At 35.1% G+C, this 19403-nt stretch overlaps 1 protein-coding gene across 3 annotated transcripts in view; it reads right to left on the reverse strand.

The window, feature by feature from the left end:
- NOL4 (nucleolar protein 4) overlaps nucleotides 1–19403 on the reverse strand; it is a 293679-nt gene that overhangs the window by 58384 nt on the left and 215892 nt on the right. For all 3 annotated transcript variants that reach the window (XM_054583511.1, XM_054583510.1, XM_054583512.1), the window contains one exon: nucleotides 15305–15418. In XM_054583511.1, coding sequence (XP_054439486.1) covers nucleotides 15305–15418 — 114 coding nt within the window. The remainder of the gene's footprint in view (nucleotides 1–15304; nucleotides 15419–19403) is intronic.

The raw sequence follows: 19403 nt of genomic DNA on the forward strand, positions 1-19403 counted from the left end.
ATGCCGGCTCTAACTGCTAGAATTTTTAGCTATATGAGCTTGTAAATTCCCTTTGCTTAAACTATTTTGACAACATTTTCTAACACTCAAAAGAGGTTTTTGTGTTAGATTTTCCAGTTCTTAACACTATCCATTGTCAGTTGCTTTCAATAGTCAGTTAATGCCAGATCACTGTCTCCTGGGTCCCTTCTAAACTTAAAATAAAAATTAAGTTAGCCTTCTGGTCTAGTGTTTCACTGATTACCTAATGAGTGAAATGCTTTGAAAATTTCTAATTCAAATTGTCTCTGAGGAAAAAAATGTTAACCAGGTTTTCTTATCTCTGAACATGTACTCAACAGGTACTTCCATACCTAGCACTTAAGTCTTGCAGATTATAGACTGCAGTACCTTTATTCAGTTGTATCTCAATGGTCTGAAGGAGAAGATAAATGTTCCTTCAATTTTTCCTGGGAGAATTACGTAGAAGAGTGTCTCTCTTCATATACAATGTATGCATTTAGATTAGACTGGGTATACCTTCAATTTTTGTGCCATTTAGGTGAATGTGTTTTATGTTTTAAAGTATATTCTTAAAGATGTTAATTATAATGATAAAATAAATTTTCCCTACTCTCGCATCCACAAAAGTTGTGTTTCCAAGCTTTTTGGGTAAACTCTCCTAAAGCAACTTAAATTCTACATCTAAGTTTAGTTTATCTTGTATTGTTTATTATAAATGCATTTTTAATAATTTATGAAATGATAATTTGAAATTACTATAGAGTCAATATATTGTATTCATTTTCCTCAAATGTTCAGGAATATAAAATGTTACTATTCTGATCATATTTCTATTTTTCCTTTTGTCAGTAGCATTATATATATTTCATCAGCTCAAAACAATGAAAAAAGTGCAATTTTTCAATTTCTCCTAAAGGTGAAAATTCATATTGATTGAGAAATGAAGGAAGACAAAAACACTCTCATGGATGTGGGTACACTATATTTTATAATCCTTCCCTGACACCTATTCCATAATTCTATAAGCTTTAGAAAATAGGTAGAAATAATTTAAGGTCATGATTTAGAATATACAGGTTCTGTGTTGATCATACATAGTATTAAAATTTTTAATTTATTTTTTTGTTTCATGTAAAGTCATTAAGATTATTATACATCTTACCATTGAAATAGAAATTATTTCTCTGCTAAAAATTATACATTATCAGCAGTTTTTTTAATGCTTAGCTTATGCATGCATTAATAACTATAACTGTAAAATATTATTGCATAATGAATATATAATTTAATGTTGCTATTAAGACTTCAGTTTTGGGAGGATGTGTCCACATTAATGTGAAATTTAGCCTACCAAACCAAATGTAATATTTCAGAAACAAAAATGAGTACCCCAGCAACCATCCCAAAGCTTTCTCTCTGATTTAAACATATTGACAGATGCTCTCTAGTTGATGTAGATGTAATGTATTTATATAAATGCACATCTTTTTGTGCATAATTTTAAATAGCTATCCTTTGTATATAAGATGCAGACATTGTAGGAACATGCATATATTTGTGAATAAGTAAAGAGTAAATAAGGACAAGTAATTTATTTGCTGAGTACAGGGACAGCATACATAACCAAAAAAAAAAAAAAAGTAAAAACCTACACCCAGTTTACAGCACCTCAACCTTCTTCTTGTCATTAACACTAAAATACCTTCTCCCCAAGGAGCAATACCCTAGATACGAAGTATACCCAACATACAGTGTCTAGTTATGGTCAATGGACCTGCAAACCATTCAAAGGCACATAGTTGTCATTGCCTTTAAACATGGACTTCTTATGAAATGAGTGCTTAAAAATTAGATAAGCACTGAATAAAGGAGAAAGATGGCCACCGGTAAGTAACAATATACATACTTGTATATTAATATTCACATGTGTTGCACTTAGAGCAGAACTTCCTCCATAGCTTATGGCAGCACTTGTAACAAGCTGCTTTATTCAGCCTGCTGCTATGACAACTATCCAGGGGCAAAAGTCAGGTCAGCTCCCAGCATCTGTGTGTGGCTATAATTGCTTTGTCAGAAACCTAATAGCTGCTGTCTTTTTCACACTGAACAGTGAAAAGCAACAGTGTCCAAAGAACAAAATGTTGAGATATTCTTTGTCCTCTCCCCAGCCTACACCCTTGGTTCCTATCGCATCATATTTGTGATTTCCCCTATTTGAAGCTAAAATTGTGTTTACTAGGCTGTCAGACATTTCATATTGCTCTATTTAGACACATCCTAACCATTCTCTGGAAGCATTTCTATTGTGTTAGCAGACATCTCGTTAAATGGCTCTTTCCTTCCCTAAAACTGAACTTTTTGCCACGCCACATCAACCACACATGGCTATTTATTTAGTGGTTACCCAATCCCAGTATATAATAGGTAACTTTTGAGGATCAAAGTAATGAAAAGCCAAAGCTGTTTGAATCCTACTGAGTGATACAAAATTGTAGACTCAATATTCTAAGAGACACTTGGAGGCCATTACAATGTTAGGTGGGATTTACAATCAACTCCTAAGATATGTTGTGCTGGTAGGTGTTGCTACATAGAGAACTAGGAAAGGGACTTGGTTTTGTGGGCTGAGTTTTGATCCAGGAAGTGCTTCTAGAAGCAGGTATATCTTCAGATGGGTGTGCAAATGAACACAGAAGTAGAACTGGTGCCCACAAGAAACCTGGGCAAAGACATACTGGTGAAAAGAGTCAGAATGTACTTAGAGGGTTAAGAATCTTATATTCACATCCTCTAAATTTCCAGATTGTCATTTAATAGAAAGAAAATGAAGCAGCAATGAAGAACTACATTTTTTCTTTGTATAATTTTTAGTCATAAACAATAAGAGTAATGGCATGTATCTCATTGAGTTTAGGGAAAAAGATCACATGAAGGAGTTCATGTGAAGTCAACATTAAAGTATAAGATACTATACATACATTGGTATAATCAGGTAGGTATGTTTCCCATATGTGTTCTGATTTATTCCCCAAATATGGTTGACTTAATACTTTGAACGGTGAAAAAGTTGAAATTTAAACCTGAATCAAGGCATTTGAAATGGCTTCAACAAATTCTGTTATTAGAATATAATGATCAAATAAATGGTAGCTCAAGAAATTAACAATGTAAAAAAGTACAGAAAAGATGCTGTATTTTTTTTTCTTCAAACTACAGAAAATAACCCTGGCTGGTGTGGCTCAGTGGATTGAGCACTGGTCTGCAAACCAAAGGGCCGCTGGTTTAATTCCCAGTCAGGGTACATGCCTGGGTTGCTGGCTAGGTCCCCAGCAGGGGCATGCGCAAGAGGCAACCACACGTTAATGTTTCTCTCCCTCTCTTTCTCCCTCCCTTCCCCTAAAAATAAATAAAATCTTTTTTAAAAACTACAGAAAATATTCTGTATTTTAAAAAAACGATCTCAAATGCAGGATCCTACTTAAAGAATTAAAAAAAAAATACATGTATATCTGGAAAGTTCCCCAGAAAGAACATTTTCTCCACATATATGAAGACATACAAAGTTTGACAGCTTCATTGGGTTTCTCAAGCTTGCTTCATAGGCAATAATAATAAATGATAGAAAAATGCAATTGAATTAATGTGACCTTCTGAGGTCTGCTTCCAAAGTAGTATTCAAATTTATGAATGTATGATGGCATTAAGATTTGAAATTTATGAAGCATTCTGATTTTCATTACTCAGAACATTAACCTGAAATCAAAAAGGAACTAAATTCTTTGTACTGTATTGGTATTTTTTCTTCTTTTTAAAGAGGAATTCTGTTTCTAGTGAAATATGAAAAAACCACAGAATAAAGAAAGAAGGAAAGAAGGAATGAAAATAACCTTGTCTAGGCCTGTTTCTTATATAAAATAAATTTATTGAATTAAGTGGTAGGTAAGGTTCTTTGTAGCTCCAATTTTTTTAAATGAGTCTAATATATCCCATATTAAAAATGTTAATTTAACCATTTGAAAAAGAGGCTCTTCTCTTGAAAAGTTGTGAATTAACAATCCCCAACTATAGCAACTTTGTGTAGATGCCCACATATACATATTTAATATAAGACATCCCACTGCTGCTGATTCTGCAGACTCTGTTTTCCAAAGGCTGGAGTCAAAGGCTATACTGTCTTCCCTAACTCCCTCTGTTCCTCCACCTGAAAGCAGTTATATAGCAAAGATAAAGAAATAACCAATAGGAAAGACATGGGTAAAGTAACAAGCTTTAACTGCTGCTTTTGATGGCTATCATAACTCTTCTTGGATTTAGGTAAACTTTTCCCTTACATCTACCTTTTTTATTACTGAAGTTTACAGTCACAGCTATGACCTCTTTTGTACTTTTGCTCTCTGTCTTTTTTTCCCAGAACCATGACTTAAATATCATAGACTTTCTAGAGGATTTGGGAACAGGAGGCTAATCGCAAACCTCAGGGATGAAAAAAGTGACTGTTCCTGCCACATGCTGGAAGTTGTCCTTGAGTATCGAGGCCAGAACAAGTACCCTCCCAACCCCCACAAAAAGAACATGAAATATTACTAGAGAAGAGATTTAATGAGAAGTTTGATCTTAATGTAGGAATCTCCCTGGACTTTCAATGTAATTGTATAATTCAAATTGATATTTTGATCTTGCTTTCATTCAAGGCAAAACATGAAAAGGAGTTTATAAAATAAATGTGGCTTAGTGTTTGATCTGTAAGTATCAGTTTTCTCTTGATGAAGAGTACAGATAAGGACTCTTATTATAGCTTTGCATATATTCCTAAAACAGCGAGACCATTCCTCCTTACATCCAATTAGCAGGGTGTAAACAAAAACAAATATAAGTTGTTCTTTAAACAACCAGAAACCACTGAGCTGAAGCAAAAGAAATTTTTTAAAAATACATTGTTGACAAGGAAAAGAACACTGAGCTTCTTCGTGAAAGTGAGAAATGTAGGAAGTTGAACCATTTCAGCAAAATTGATTGGAGAAGATCAACATTGCAGGCAAGTGGATCAGAAAGTCAGGCTCCCTTCAACATAATGTAAAAGAGGTAAATTACCAAGAAAACAAATTGACCTGCCTCTGGGATTTTCTCTAGGACACACTCTATACAATCACCTGTTCTGAAACACCTACATCTATAGCTGAAGCTCAAATGCCATTACACTACAAATCTGAGGAAGGATTAATAGGTAAAGCCATCATTGCAATTTATGATCAGAAACCTTTTGTTATGAAATGATGATGCACTGATATTTTGGAAAGACTTCCACTAAAAATTAAAGTCAGTTCATTTTAAAAGAAGGCTGACCCTCAGCTACCTAGAATACCCAGCTCCACAGAAACCCTGCTTTCCCGAAGGGCTCGGTAATGGAGAACAACAGTGTGTTTCTTGAGGCCACCGGTCACTGGGACTCGGGGCACCTACAACATGGATCATGTCAAACACCATAAATCTCTTTAGGAAGCACAGTTCAATTTGTCCAGTTATTATATTATCTAATTTTATAATAAATTTGTGACTAGGGCTAAATTTCCCCAATATACACAAAACTGTTTTTCCAGAGTAACTAATAGGTTTTAAAGTGGCTAGATTAAGGAGAAAACACAGGACAAGGACTGAACAAGTTAAGAGAAAATAAATTGTCGAGATGAATATATTGGCATAAACTAAATATGTCAGATTCTTCATTTATCTTCAAAACTTAAACATAATTGGTTGTAAAATAAATAATATTAACAAAAATGCTATCTTCACAGAGAGCCTAGTAAACCATATGTTCTCCTGACTTTGGCACTGAGAAGTGTATCAACATATACATGTTGAATTTTTCTGGCTGAATTCAAACCACCTACTCATATCCTGACATTTATCTGCTTGAAATTAGTAACACCCTAAACTAAAGATGTACCTAAAGTTAAAAACTATATTTCTATACAAATGTAGAATTCTCAATGAAGCCAGAACATCAAATAGTAAAGTAGAATGAGTAACAGGAAGGCAAAACAAACAAAAAAAACACAAAACAACAACAAAAAAAAACAGAAAATGAAGCTTGTTCCTACCATCGCCCCCACTCCAAACCCATACATGTCACCCCAAAGAAAGAAAATTTCTCAGCTTCAGAGTCCCCTGTCTATAAAAGAGGGAAATCACTTGATGACCTACTGGTGTCACAGTACTATGAGGGACCCATAAAATGATGCACTGTGTCTCTACTCAGGTATAAACTGGTATATTACATAAGAAAAATACTTACATTAAGGAGAAGTAACTTTATTCTCAATTTAAGAAAAAAATGTAAAAATTCATTGTTTGATGAAAACTGTAGTGTCAGTATTTTGAGACACCAAAAAAAGATACAAAAATATATTTAAGATAGAAAGAATAATAATCTTTGTGTATAGTTATGCAAGCCAAAACTGTAGGAAAACATTAAGCTTTGATTCCTCATTCACTGAGTGAGTGGTGCATCACAGGAAGAGTAGGTATTCTCCAAATCACTCATTTTTAACTTAGAAATTCCCTGTAGCCATATGGTTATTTTGTAGCAGATTAATCTTCATAATTACTTTATGGCATATGCCCAAATTAAATATTGTCGCATTTAAATAGCAAATCGGAAACAATAACTCGTAGAGAAAGTAATTCCTTGCTGAATCAAGACCTCAGCTTTGCCCCTGGTCTCAGCTACACTTTTTGTCCCCATGGTTCTGAAGCTCCCTAAAAGTTGGACATGTCACTTTCCTCCCCAGCCCTTACTGGCATGTACTTCAAATCCAAATAACAGGGTCCCTCCCCAGCCCTTACTAGAATGTACTTCAAATCCAAATAATGGCTTATTAAACCCCCTGCACCATCTAGTGTAAACCTTCATGTCCAATCCCCTCTCTCCTTTCATTTCTTCCCAAGAATCTCAAGTTTCCCTAACAGGAGATTGCTGGCTTTAATACTTTAGAACCTTCCATATTGCCCTGGACAACATGGTTCGGTTGGTTGGAGTGTCATCCCATAGACCCAAGGGCGGTGGGTTCGATTCCCAGTCCAGGCACATACCCCCATCTCTCCCTTCCTCTCTTTCTCTGAAAACAATGAAAAAATGTCCTCAGGTGGAGACCAAAAAAAAAAAAAAAAAAGTTTCATCTTTCATGTTTTGAAACGCTCCATGTGTCTAGAATATCATCCTCTACCTTTTTTTCTCTCTCAAGATCTCCATTTTTGAAAGTCCAGCTCAAATAGCGTGTCCTCTGGGGAGGCCTCCGGGGATCCCAAGGAGGAAGTAGGAGCCCTCCCCACTGGCTCTTGCAACAATCTGATCACAAGCTTATTAAGAAAACATAGTATCTGCAAAGCACTAAGTAAGTGCAAGTAAAACTAATACCTGCCAAACCCTCAGTAAAGGTTCTCCTACCCTTGTTTTCCAGCCTCTGTACTGAGCAAAATACCTGCCACATAATGAATATTTGCTAAATAAACAACTTTAGCGCTTATTTAGAAGTAATTTTCTCTTGTTAATTTTTTTCCTCTTATTCCTTTGTGATATAGATAGAAGAAACTATCTAGAGCAGTTCAAAAATCTTGGAAAAAATTAAAACTTTTCCCATTTAAAAGTTGAAATCCAGACGCATTATTAAGCTAATGCTGAATGAATACAAATCTATAAGGGCATTAAATTGCCCACAAGATGCCAACAGAATTCAAGTTAAACAGTCTTTTATATAAAGCAAATAAATATTCCAGTAAAACTATTTAAACCATGTTTCTCAAATATATATAATGTACACCATGAACTCAAATTTTAAAATTAGAATGGTAAACATGCCTTATAATTATCCATAAGTGATATTTTATAGATCTGTAAAATATTTGATTTGGGTTCATATCTTTTGATTTTGGTATATATTTTTACTTTTCCTTTTTATGTTTATAAAATTTCTGGATGTTTATAAAAATGTAATGTAATAGGTATATTTTTAAATAATAAAAGTATGGAAATATTATGAGTATTTATCACTCCCAGTGTCTGATCTGGTCGAACAGAGGTATGATGCTAGGGTTGCAGTAGTAAGAAAATTTGTAATCTAGTCTCTCTGGATTGGTTTACTAATCTGTCCATCTTTTGTTGCTCATGAGTTTAAGGTCATGGTTTGATACCCACTTGTGTTAGCTATTTCCCATATAGAAAAATAAAACCTCTTTTCCTTTAAAATATGATTACTTACTATGTCTAGGCACTTTAGAGACCATGTGAGTAAGAATATTTAGTGTACATTCATCACAGAAACAGAAGAGTTGCTGAGTCACACCCTCCAATGGTATCAAATGGCATATTTATGAGTGGTGTAAAATGACAAAAACATGAATTTTTGAAGATTATAGAGCTTTATTTTTTGTGGCAATACATTGGTAACAAAGTGCTAAATGTTGTGCCATCCCTGTTATAAATATCTAACATGGAAATTTAATTGATGGTGATTTTCAAATTATAAAGAATATGACTATAATCTCAGAAGATACTGAAAATAGTTGAAAAAGAACAAAATATGAAATCGTACTTCAAAAATAGTACTGCAATTAGAAATCATATGTGGCTTAGCTTTTTAGCTGGAGGCATAATTGATATGGTCATTGACACTTAATTGCCTCATCACTGCAAAGAAATAAATTTAAACCCAAGGGCTTGCTGAAGTTATTTTTATCCCATACCATGCCATTTTTACATCTAGGCTCTGGAAATTTAATAAAAAGTGAAAGGAAGGAGGAAACAAGTCATGGAAAGGAAATTCATTTGATATGATGAAGTGCAAAGCCTACAGAATACTTGTGCATTTTGAGCCTCAAGATCAGCCTCTTCAAAATGGGAGTAACTGACTTACAAGTTCACTAGCAAGGAATTGATCTGAGAATTTATAATTCTCATTTCTGTATTCAAATCCTAGACTAGTCTGTCCATAGGAGTGCTTTTCAAAGGCTGTTACCACTCCTTGGGGACATTTGGAAAATATACAGCCAGTGATATAGACCTGAAGTAGGTGGGGAACTCATTTACGACAAGCTCCGATATGCTTCAGAGAGTCCCAGCCGACTAAGCAATGTCTCTGTTCCCATGAGAACTTCAAAACGACCTGCTGCATATTTTTATAGCTGAAACCTATATAAAATTACCTGAGCCTAAAAGTTAACCTCATTTTAGGTATGAGTACAAATTTTTATGCATGCTTTAAAATTTATATCGAATTATATCAGAAATACACTACCATGCAAATCAAGGGAATATTGTACTATGTTTTATATGGAACTTTACCAATAGTTTTTTGCCATTTGGGAAATTTGTGTGGCTGAATGCTGTGAGCTGCCACAACACACGTACATCAGACAACAGATGGAGCTGTTGCTTCCTTACTAATTGAAAGGACACTATCTTCTAGCGGTATGGTATCCCCACATTTCCATGCTACAGCGCAGGCTATTTGAGTATATATTACTTTCTTTTAATGTACTGTTTATATTAAAATCAGCACATTATATAAATTAAAGTTGTGAGCACAGATAATTTAAATGAATCATAAATTACATTTTAGAATCTGAAAGTGGGTATTTCCAGGTGTTTATTGTAAGAAGACTTGCTGTTCGAGAGGGTTAGAAACTACCGGTTAACAATAAAAGATTACCAGAAGTGAAAACAAGCTTTTAATGGGCATATGCTTATAAAAACAGCTAAAACCCTTATTTTTATAAGAATAAGACAAAAATTAAGGGCACGGCGTTATGCACAGTAAGAGCTTTAAAAACTTGCTGGGTTTTTTTGACCCAATTCTCATAATTTACCCTAAAGAAATAATTGGCAAAGCATCCTTTTCACATGCAAATTATGCAAAAAATAAAACCAATACTACATGATGAAGTATTAAGTGCCTTTAAAAATAATGTATAAGGTTACATAGTGATACAGTAACTACTAACATTAAGCTTAACAGAAGGAAACAAGGTTTTACTATTCTGTTTATTTTTTAAGCAGGGAGTTTGGCATAGAAAAAGTAGAAAAACTATGCTGTAAAATCAGGGTTTGAATACTACGGAACTACATTTCTTCTTTATATATTTATTTCCAAAATTATCAAAAATAAACCTGCCTGTCTGAAAAAGATTTTTTAAATGCCACAATAAACATGATTTTGAAGAGCATAATGATAGGATCAAAATGGGGGTCCATCCCAAGTGTCTGTGTGACCTAAGAGCTCTCAGCCTCGGCCTCTCCACTTGGTTAAAAGTTATGCCAACTACACCAAATAAATACTTGCGAAACACCTTGCCCAGTGATACACCCATAAACGCTTCTGCTAATGCTGTTGTTATTGGTGTTATTATTAATGAGCAAAATAAGGCCTGTTCCACTGAGATCACTTGGGAAGTACATTCTATCTCAAACAATTTAAAATTAAATGTGTTACAAAGGAAAGACAATATAGTCCAAGAATTACCATAGACAGTACTTTGTTTTTCTTATACAGTATATTTTCTTTTTTGGATAAAAGGGCTACCCTGAAACATATGTTGAAAGACTCAGAGATAGAGGTTTTTCTCCAAAGTATTGTATATAAGAAAGGAAAAAGGCTAGGAGGAGAAGAAAAGCTGAGGATAACTGAGAACAGGGGCTTGGGGGTGGGGCTGAAGGCAACAGAAAGAGGTTTCCAGGTAAATGTCAGTTACTATGACATTGTTTGAATGTATGGCTGAAACGTCTGTATAAAAACTAACATGGCACTTATCTGGCTATATCTTAAAATTGGTACCTACAGCAATTACATTGCTTTTAGTAACATGCCCACTCCTCAGTACCCTAGCACAACAAAGGAGAAATCATGACGAGATACAGGTCGCCTTGAACTAACTCACCGCTGCTGTGGAAAGCAGAGGAGTGGGACGATGCGCTTACTGAAGATTTTTACATCCTGGGCCCATGGTTTCATGCTGGTTTACTAGCAGTGATTTTGTTTTGTCATTTAGTGATACATCAGTTTTCAGTGTTTTTTTTTTCCTGCTTCCTCACCTTTTATTATGACACAAGCAAGTAACGTGCCGTTTGCTCTTGCCCTACCCAGTGTTCTTTTCAGTGGAGTCAAAGTGTCACATCACACACTACCATTGATGGCCCATGTGTCCTCGTCACCACAGTGCCTCCCTGAACTCAGGCTGCACTGTCCTTCATGAGGGCTGTTGCTGCTGTGGAAGCCCTTGACCATTGATTTAATGTGATTCCATCCATAGAACTACACCCTAATTTAACAAAAAGCACCAAATAGAGAAAAGACACAGAAGAAATCTTCACATTATTCATAAACATCATCCAGCCTAGGAATAAAATATATGTCGTCTCAAAAATAGCAAACAGATGGGAGATAAATCACCAGCAAGTCGCTGGTTGTAATCTCTCTCACTTTCTGCCTCTGTCTATTTAGATAAATTGTAACCAAGAACATTGAGATATCTTTGTTTTTAAGGAAACAGTAATGAAAGAATGTCCAAACACTAAAGGCAAAGAAAAGACAATTTTTAAATGCCATAGGATTATGAAAATGAAGTCTGACCTTGCCCATCTTTTTCAATTGTCAGAGGGTGGAAGAATATCCTAGATGTTATAAAAATCCTAGATTTTCATGTTAACAGAAAAGCAAGGCTGAATATATTCTATAAAGCACTGCAGACTGACCTCATGTCTGTGAAATGTTATTCCTGGTGAAGCAAAGGCACCTGTCCCTGCCACTGGTTTGCTTCAGGGCTGAGGCTGCATAACAACAAGCCTCGTCCGAACTCTGGTGCAAGCTGGACTTAGGAAATAAGGCGTGAACACATCTATAACACCTTTCATTTTCATAGCTAGAAGAGCATTATAAAATCCAATTAATTCACCAAGCTGCTTAAACACGGAAAGACATACACATTAATCGCCCTAGATGTGGCTAACCATGGATGGCAAGCAGTCAGATGTGTGGCTTAACAGAATCCAGGTTTTAACTGTCCAGTTTTTTAACTTCCATGTACCTACAGAAAGGCGGGGGCACAAGGAAGAATCTCTGAGTCATTGGCAAATTCTAACAATTATGAGTTGGGTTAAGAATGCTCACAGCAGAGGGAAGGATGGGGGGCGGGGGAAAAGGAAGGGAAGGGGAAAGTCAGGGAACATAGAGCAAAGTCTCATGGACAAAGCCAAAGGGGAAGGATTGAGGGAGGGAGGGGGGAGGGGGCAAGGGAAAGTGGTGGGGGGAAGGCAGAGACAAAGGTATTTGAAAAAATAAATAAATAAATTAAGGAAGAATGCTCACAGCAAAAGATGATCTCTTTGCTGACACCCGAAAGAACTCTGCCTGACTCTACTTGGGCAAAAGGAGGGCTCAGATCCAGTTAGGAGAGGATGCTTCCCATCTCCTTGCTGTGGTGGGAGTGCAAAATCACTTGGTGGAAGCCTTTATGTGGCATTCCAAATGAAATTGATAGAATTCATAGTAAGAAGAAGGAGTTTAGATATTTTAAAATATCTTTATTAGAGTTCAGAACAAAACCCTTGCCTAAACCAGTGTTCACAGTGCACAACCAATTCGCGGGCTGACATGAAGCACTTCGGGCAGATTTTGACCTCTTTCCAGCTCATACTGTGACAAAGACATCATTCTTGGAATAACGTTGCTTCCTGGGGAAACCTGGTTTGCTAGTTATGAAAGAGTGCAAAAATATTTCTGTTTCCAACAGAAAACTGTACTGTCAGAAACACTGTGAGCAGAAGCGCAAAGGATAGAACATCACTGTGGGGGAGCAATATTGGACAACCCACTTTCTCAGGTGACAGAGCCCTGCAATAAACGACCACAGTGTATGAAGACATAGGAAAAGAATAGTTAATATGGGAAGTGGGGTCAAGGACCATTGCTCCCCACCCTTTCTCATCCCTACTCCCAGGACGATAGTAAGGAGTCACACTCATTATTGCTAGCAATTTTTCTTCAATGGATCGATGCTCTAGGAAGCAAAGTGAGCTCAATTTAAAGACCATCATAATGATTATAGCTGTCTGACAATTGAACACGTGTTTTAGTAAATACTAGATCTTTAGTACTTTAGAGATGGGATTTCCCTGCCACTTGAGGTATTTAAGTCAATGATGAATATAATATATCTAACAATATATAAACTTATTAAACACACTGTGCTTTCACATGCACTGCCTTATTAAATCTTCTAGGTAAATCTATGAATTTGATATTTTGTATCCCCATTTTACAGATTAGGCCAGCAGTGGTTAAGTAACTGACTACATGTTGGTGGAAGACCAGCTTTAGGGGATACTGCAGAGTGATATCATAAGTCAGTACATAACATGAATCAGTCGTAACAACTCTACATCACTGATACTATGCACGAACATTCTAAAGTACAGACTATGCAGACATTTGGCAAGATGACAACCAAGAAAGCCCACTTAATCCCACAATTCTGCCATCTCAACTTCTAGAATTATGATCTCTCAGATAGATTTAGTCTGAGTTTTAAACTCCTATGTAAGAGATAGTACTATTAATGCTTTTTTTTTTTTAGTTTTACTTATATCAATACAACAGAAAGGCTAGAACATCAGTTAAAATCTTCTCTTCTAGGCTGAATTCATTGATGCTTATTATGTGCCAGGCAAAATGCTAAGTACATAACATAAATCTGTCATTTAGAGTTCTCACAACAACCTTGTAGGACTAGCATTGCTATTCTTGTTATCTTGCATAGGAAGAAACTGAGCCAGAGAGAATTGAAATAGTTGTCTGAAGTTCACACAATTGATAAGAGTAGAGCTAAGAATCAAACCCAGGTGTATTTAACTCCACAATGTCAAATCTCAAGCACTATGCTAAATGTGAGAGTGGGCAAAAGTGGGTTTACAGTTGTTTGTATAAAAAGTAATACAATAATTAATAAATAATAATACAAGAATGAATTGCACACTCACAACTGTAAACCTACTTTTGTCTTACCCTGTATAGTGCTATAACTCATTTTAATTAAATTAATTTTAGAGTTTAATAAGGATAAAAATCTCAACTGGGAATACAAATATATGAATAAATATTGTTGGCAAAGAACTATTAACATATTCAAAATCAGCTTCTTCATATACATTTTATCTGAGACTTATACAATTTTTTATTTAACTAAAGGCTTCATCTTTTGCATTGTTTAAAATTATTACCACATGCCCTGTTAATAATAAGCCCATACAATTTACAAATAATGCCATTCTGAATAAACTTTTCAATATTCTAAACTTGGAATAGAAAAACTTTTTTTTACTATTTTTCTATTTTCTTTCAAGCTCATTGGCTCACAGGACACACAAAATTGGATTAACCATTTAATCTTCTCATCCCAATCTCAATTAGAAATATTAAGTACTCAGATCATGTGTTGTAAAAATAATTCAAAAGTCAGATTACAGCATACTTTTACATGTAATATTTAACTTATGTTATAAAATAGGTCTTTATTATGAAAATAATTAAGAAAGAGGGGTGGAGAGAAAAAGAAAACAAAGACAGACATACCAGACACAATGAGGGGAGACAGATAGATGTAGATAAACCAAGGGAAAAACTGAGTGAAACATCAATGAACAATGAACAAAAAATATACACATCCACACCACATGGATATAGAGCCTTAGAAAAGAGACACAGAAAGTTGATAGTTAGTGGGTAAATAGTAAATGATTCGTTAATGAGGAAGTAAGTCTAGGATATAGATTTTCATTACTTTATATTCTCATTTCATGGATTTCTTATCTTTCAAATTATGTTGTACTTTTCCCATTCCCAGCACAACATACTGACATTTAGCAGTCAGACCACAGGGAATTAAAGATGATGTCCATTAAAAATGAACACAATCAGCTCTCTCTCATAACTAATCAGGTAAATTTACAAAACTACTGTAAGTGATCATTTAGAACCCCTTCTTTAGATAATTAGCCTTCAAATAGGATGTTAAACAGAATTATAACATTAATTTCACAAGTGTCCTCTTTTCACCACAGAACATTTTTGTTGTTAGATCTCCATTGACCTCATGAACATGCATTTTCAAGTTTAAATTCTTATAAAGACACAAAAACTCCATCTTTGTGAACTTCAAAATCCAGTAAACCGTTTTTGCTCTTCTACATAAATCGAACTAAATTGACCATATTTGCTCAAGCTGTTGTGCACCAGACCACAAGACTCCTAGGTACCTGTTGTCTATCCAGGCGCATCCTCTTGGCGGCATTTCTACTCTCACTCTCACAGGCTGATGCCAAGATACTCTCTGCAACTGCTGAAGTAAGGTGGGAAGGGATAGGTCGAGACTAGAAGAAAAGAGAGAGAGAAAAAACATGAAAAAATTATTAACAGTATCATTCACAGGCCAATGCTCTTCTCAGAAGAGCTCACAGGATGTGCAGGAGTATCCATTTATTTTCAACTCAACTTAGTTCAATAAAAAGAGGAAATGGAAATTGCAAAGATGAAAAATGAAAGCTAGTTAGAGGTTAAAGCTCTAGTTGCTACACAGATCCATCATTCATTCCCCTAACTTCATTGTCACAAGTATTTAGTCTGGGCCATTAAGCTGGAGCTTGAACAGGCAGTGGAAAAACTGCTGACTGGGTTTTGCAAATAAAACAAGTTATTTAGTTCTTTTATAACATATGACAAAACAAAACAAAAACAAGTGACAGGGCTGAAACAGAGTTGGAAAAACTTGACAGACATTCAGACCATGTCAAACAATATTAATATGAAATATTATGAAGATTTACAGTCTAACTTGTGACAACTGATATGATAAAATCCTTTAAAAGCAATTCAGTTTAAATGCAAAATAAAAAGTCAGGAATAGAACAACACTGATAGAACAATACTGATATAACAAAAATCAGATGTTTTAGATTGTGAGCTGTGTGTGTGCCTAAATCTTATATGTATAAAATGAGTTAATATTAATTTAATAGTACATGTTAAAAATCCATCTTCTATGTAACCCACATAGAAATTAATTAACCCCCCAACTAAGCTCATAATTAACTATAAATTGTTTTCAACTCTCCATATCACTTGTGATAATCTGAAAGAGTTCCATTCTCTTTTCTCATAATTAAATACAAAATCATCTAACTGAAAGATGAAGTACTTAATGATATTGAACAGTTTTTTAATCATTTCTATTGTTATTCTACTACAGTTGTCTTATTTCTCCCCCTTTGCCCTCCTCCACCCAGCCCACCCCCCACTCGCACAGTCCGTTCCCACACTGTTGTCCGTGTCCGTGGGTCATTCATACATGATCTTTGTCTAGTCCCTTCCCTTTCCGCCTGCGATTGTCCCCTCCGCCCAACCCCCTTCTCATTTTCAGTCTGCTCCATGTTTCCATGCCTGTGGTTCTATTTTGTTCGTTAGTTTATTTTGTTCATTAGATTCCACTTACAGGTGAGATCATATGGTGTTTGTCTTTTACCACCTGGCTTATTTCACTGTGCATAATATTCTCCAGATCCATCCATGCTGACTCAAAAGGTAGGAGTTCCTTCTTTCTGCTGCATAGTATTCCACTGTGTAAATGTACCAGTTTTTTTGATCCACTCATATACTCATGGGCACTTTGGCTGTTTCCAGCACTTGACTATAGTAAATAGCACTGCTATGAACATAGGGGTGCATAGGTTCTTTTGAATTGGTGACTCTGGATTCTTAAGGTACATTCCCAAAAGCAGAATTGCCAAGTCTAAAGTCAGCTCCATTTTTAGTTTTTTGAGGAAATTCTATACTGTTTTCTACAGTGGCTGCACTGGTCTGAATTCCCACCAACAGTGCACTAGGGTTCCCTTTTCTCCGCATCCTTACCAGCACTTGTTTGTTGATTTACTAATGATGGCCATTCTGACAGGTATGAAATGATATTTTAGTGTGTTTCTAATTTGCATCTCTCTAATGGCTAGTGATGTTGAGCATGTTTTCATATGTCTATGGGCCATCTATATGTCCTCCTTGAAGAACCTATTTTTAATTGGATTGTCTTCCTGGTGTTGAGTCATGTTAGTTCTTTATATATTTTGGAGGTTAAACCCTTGTCCCATGTATCACTGTCAAATATGCTCTCTCATACAGTCAGTTCCTTTTCATTTTGATGATGGTTTCTTTAGCTGTGCAGGAGCTTTTTAGTTTGATGTAGTCCCATTTGTTTATTTTTTCCTTTATTTATTTCCCTTGCCCTAGGAGATATATCAGCAAAAAATATTGCTATGTGGGATATCTGAAATTTTCCTGCATATGTTTCTCTCTAGGATTTTTATGGTGTCACAGCTTAAATTTAAGTCTTTTATCCATTTTGAGTTTATTCTGGTGTATGGTGTAAGTTGGTGTTCTAGTTTCATTTTTTGGCATGTACAAGTTCAGTCCTCCTAACACTATTTATTAAATAGACTATCTTTACTCCATTGTAAGCCCATGCCCCCTTCATCAAATATTAATTGACCATAGAGACATGGGTTTATTTCTTGGTTCTCTATTCTGTTTTAATGATGTGTGTATCTGTTCTTATGCCACTACCACACTGTTTTGATTACAGTGGACTTGTAGTATAGTTTTATATCAGGTATTGTTACCCCTCCTACTTTGTTATTTTTTCTTAAGGTTGTCGAGGCTATTCAGGGTCTTTTTTGGTTCCATATAAATTTTTGAAATATTTGTTCTAGCTGTGTGAAATATGCCATTAGTATTTTAATAGGAATTTTGTTGAATCTATAGATTGCTTTGTGTAGTATGGACATTTTAATGATGACATTTCAATCCATGAACAAGGTATATGCTTCCATTTATTTGTACCCTCCTTTCTTTCTTCAGTGTTCTATAGTTTTCTGAGTACAGGTCGTTTACCTCCTTCATTAAATTTATTCCTAGGTACTTTATTTTTCTTATTGCTATAGTAAATGGGATTTTCCCCCAGTTTCTCTTTCTGATTTGTTGGTGTACAAAAATGCCATTGATTTCTCAATATTGACTTTGTATCCCACCATTTTGCCAAATTCAGTTATATAGTTGAGTAGTTTTTTGGTGGAGACTATGGAGTTTCTATGTACACTATCAAGTCATCTGGGAATAATGACAGTTTTACTTCCTCCTTTCTAATCTGGATGTCTTTTTTTTCCTTCTTCTTGTCTGATCACTGTGGCTAAAACTTCAAGTACTATGTTGAATAAGAGCGGTGAGAGTAGACACTCTTGTCTTGTTCCTGATATTAAGAGGAAAGCTTTTAGTTTTTGCCTGTTGAATATAATGTTGGCTGTAGGTTTCTCATATGTGGATTTTATTATGTTGAGGTATGCTCCCTCTATTCCCATTTTGCTGAGTGTTTTTAATATAAGTGGGTGCTGGATCTTACCAAATTCTTTTTCAACATTCATGATATGATCATGTGCTTTTTGTCCTTTGTTTTATTTATGTGGTATATTACATTTGTGAATATTGTACCATCCTTGCATTCCTAGGACGAGTCCCACTTGATCATGTTGTATGATCTTTTAATGCATTTCTGAATCTGGATTGCCAGTATTTTGTTGAAGATTTTAGCATCTATGATCATCAGAGATATTGGCCTTTAGTTTTCTTTCTTTGTTGTCTCTTTACCTGGTTTTGGGATTGGGATAACACTGGCCTCATATAAAGAGTTTGGGAGTCTTCCTTCTTCTTGAATTTTTTGGAACAGTTTGAGAAGGACAAGAGTTAGTTCTTCCTGAAATTTTCATAAAATTCCCCTGTGAAGCCATCCAGTCCAGGGCTTTTGTGTGCTGGGAGTTTTTTGATTACTGCTTCAATTTCATTAGTTGTCATCAGTCTATTCAGACTTTCTGCTTCTTCTGGATTTAGTTTTGGCAGAGTGTGTGTTTCTAGAAATTTGTCCATTTCATCCAGGTTGCCCAATTTCTAGGTGTATAGTTGTTCATAATAATTTCTTACAATCCTTTGTATTTCTGTGGTATCAGTTGTAACTTCTCTTTCATTTCTGATTTTATTTATTTGGATCTCTCTTTTATCATTGATGAATCTGGTTAAAGGTTTGTCAATTTTGTTTATCTTTTCAAAGAACCAGCTCCTGGATTTATTGATCCTTGAACAGTTTTTTAAATGAATATAAGCCAATGAAAGATAAAAAATAACATGAAAATTAAACCAGATAAGATAGCAAAATATAAAATTACAAAATAAAAGTTCCTTTGGGAACCTAGCAGATAGGTTGGCATGCCACCTTAGGGTTTTCAAAGTCTCAATTTAAAATATGTAGCAATGCCATTTATT

This window comes from Pteronotus mesoamericanus, unplaced genomic scaffold (genome assembly GCF_021234165.1).
Source record: "Pteronotus mesoamericanus isolate MK-2021 breed Mesoamerican mustached bat unplaced genomic scaffold, CSHL_Meso_final contig_74, whole genome shotgun sequence".
NCBI lineage: Eukaryota > Metazoa > Chordata > Mammalia > Chiroptera > Mormoopidae > Pteronotus > Pteronotus mesoamericanus.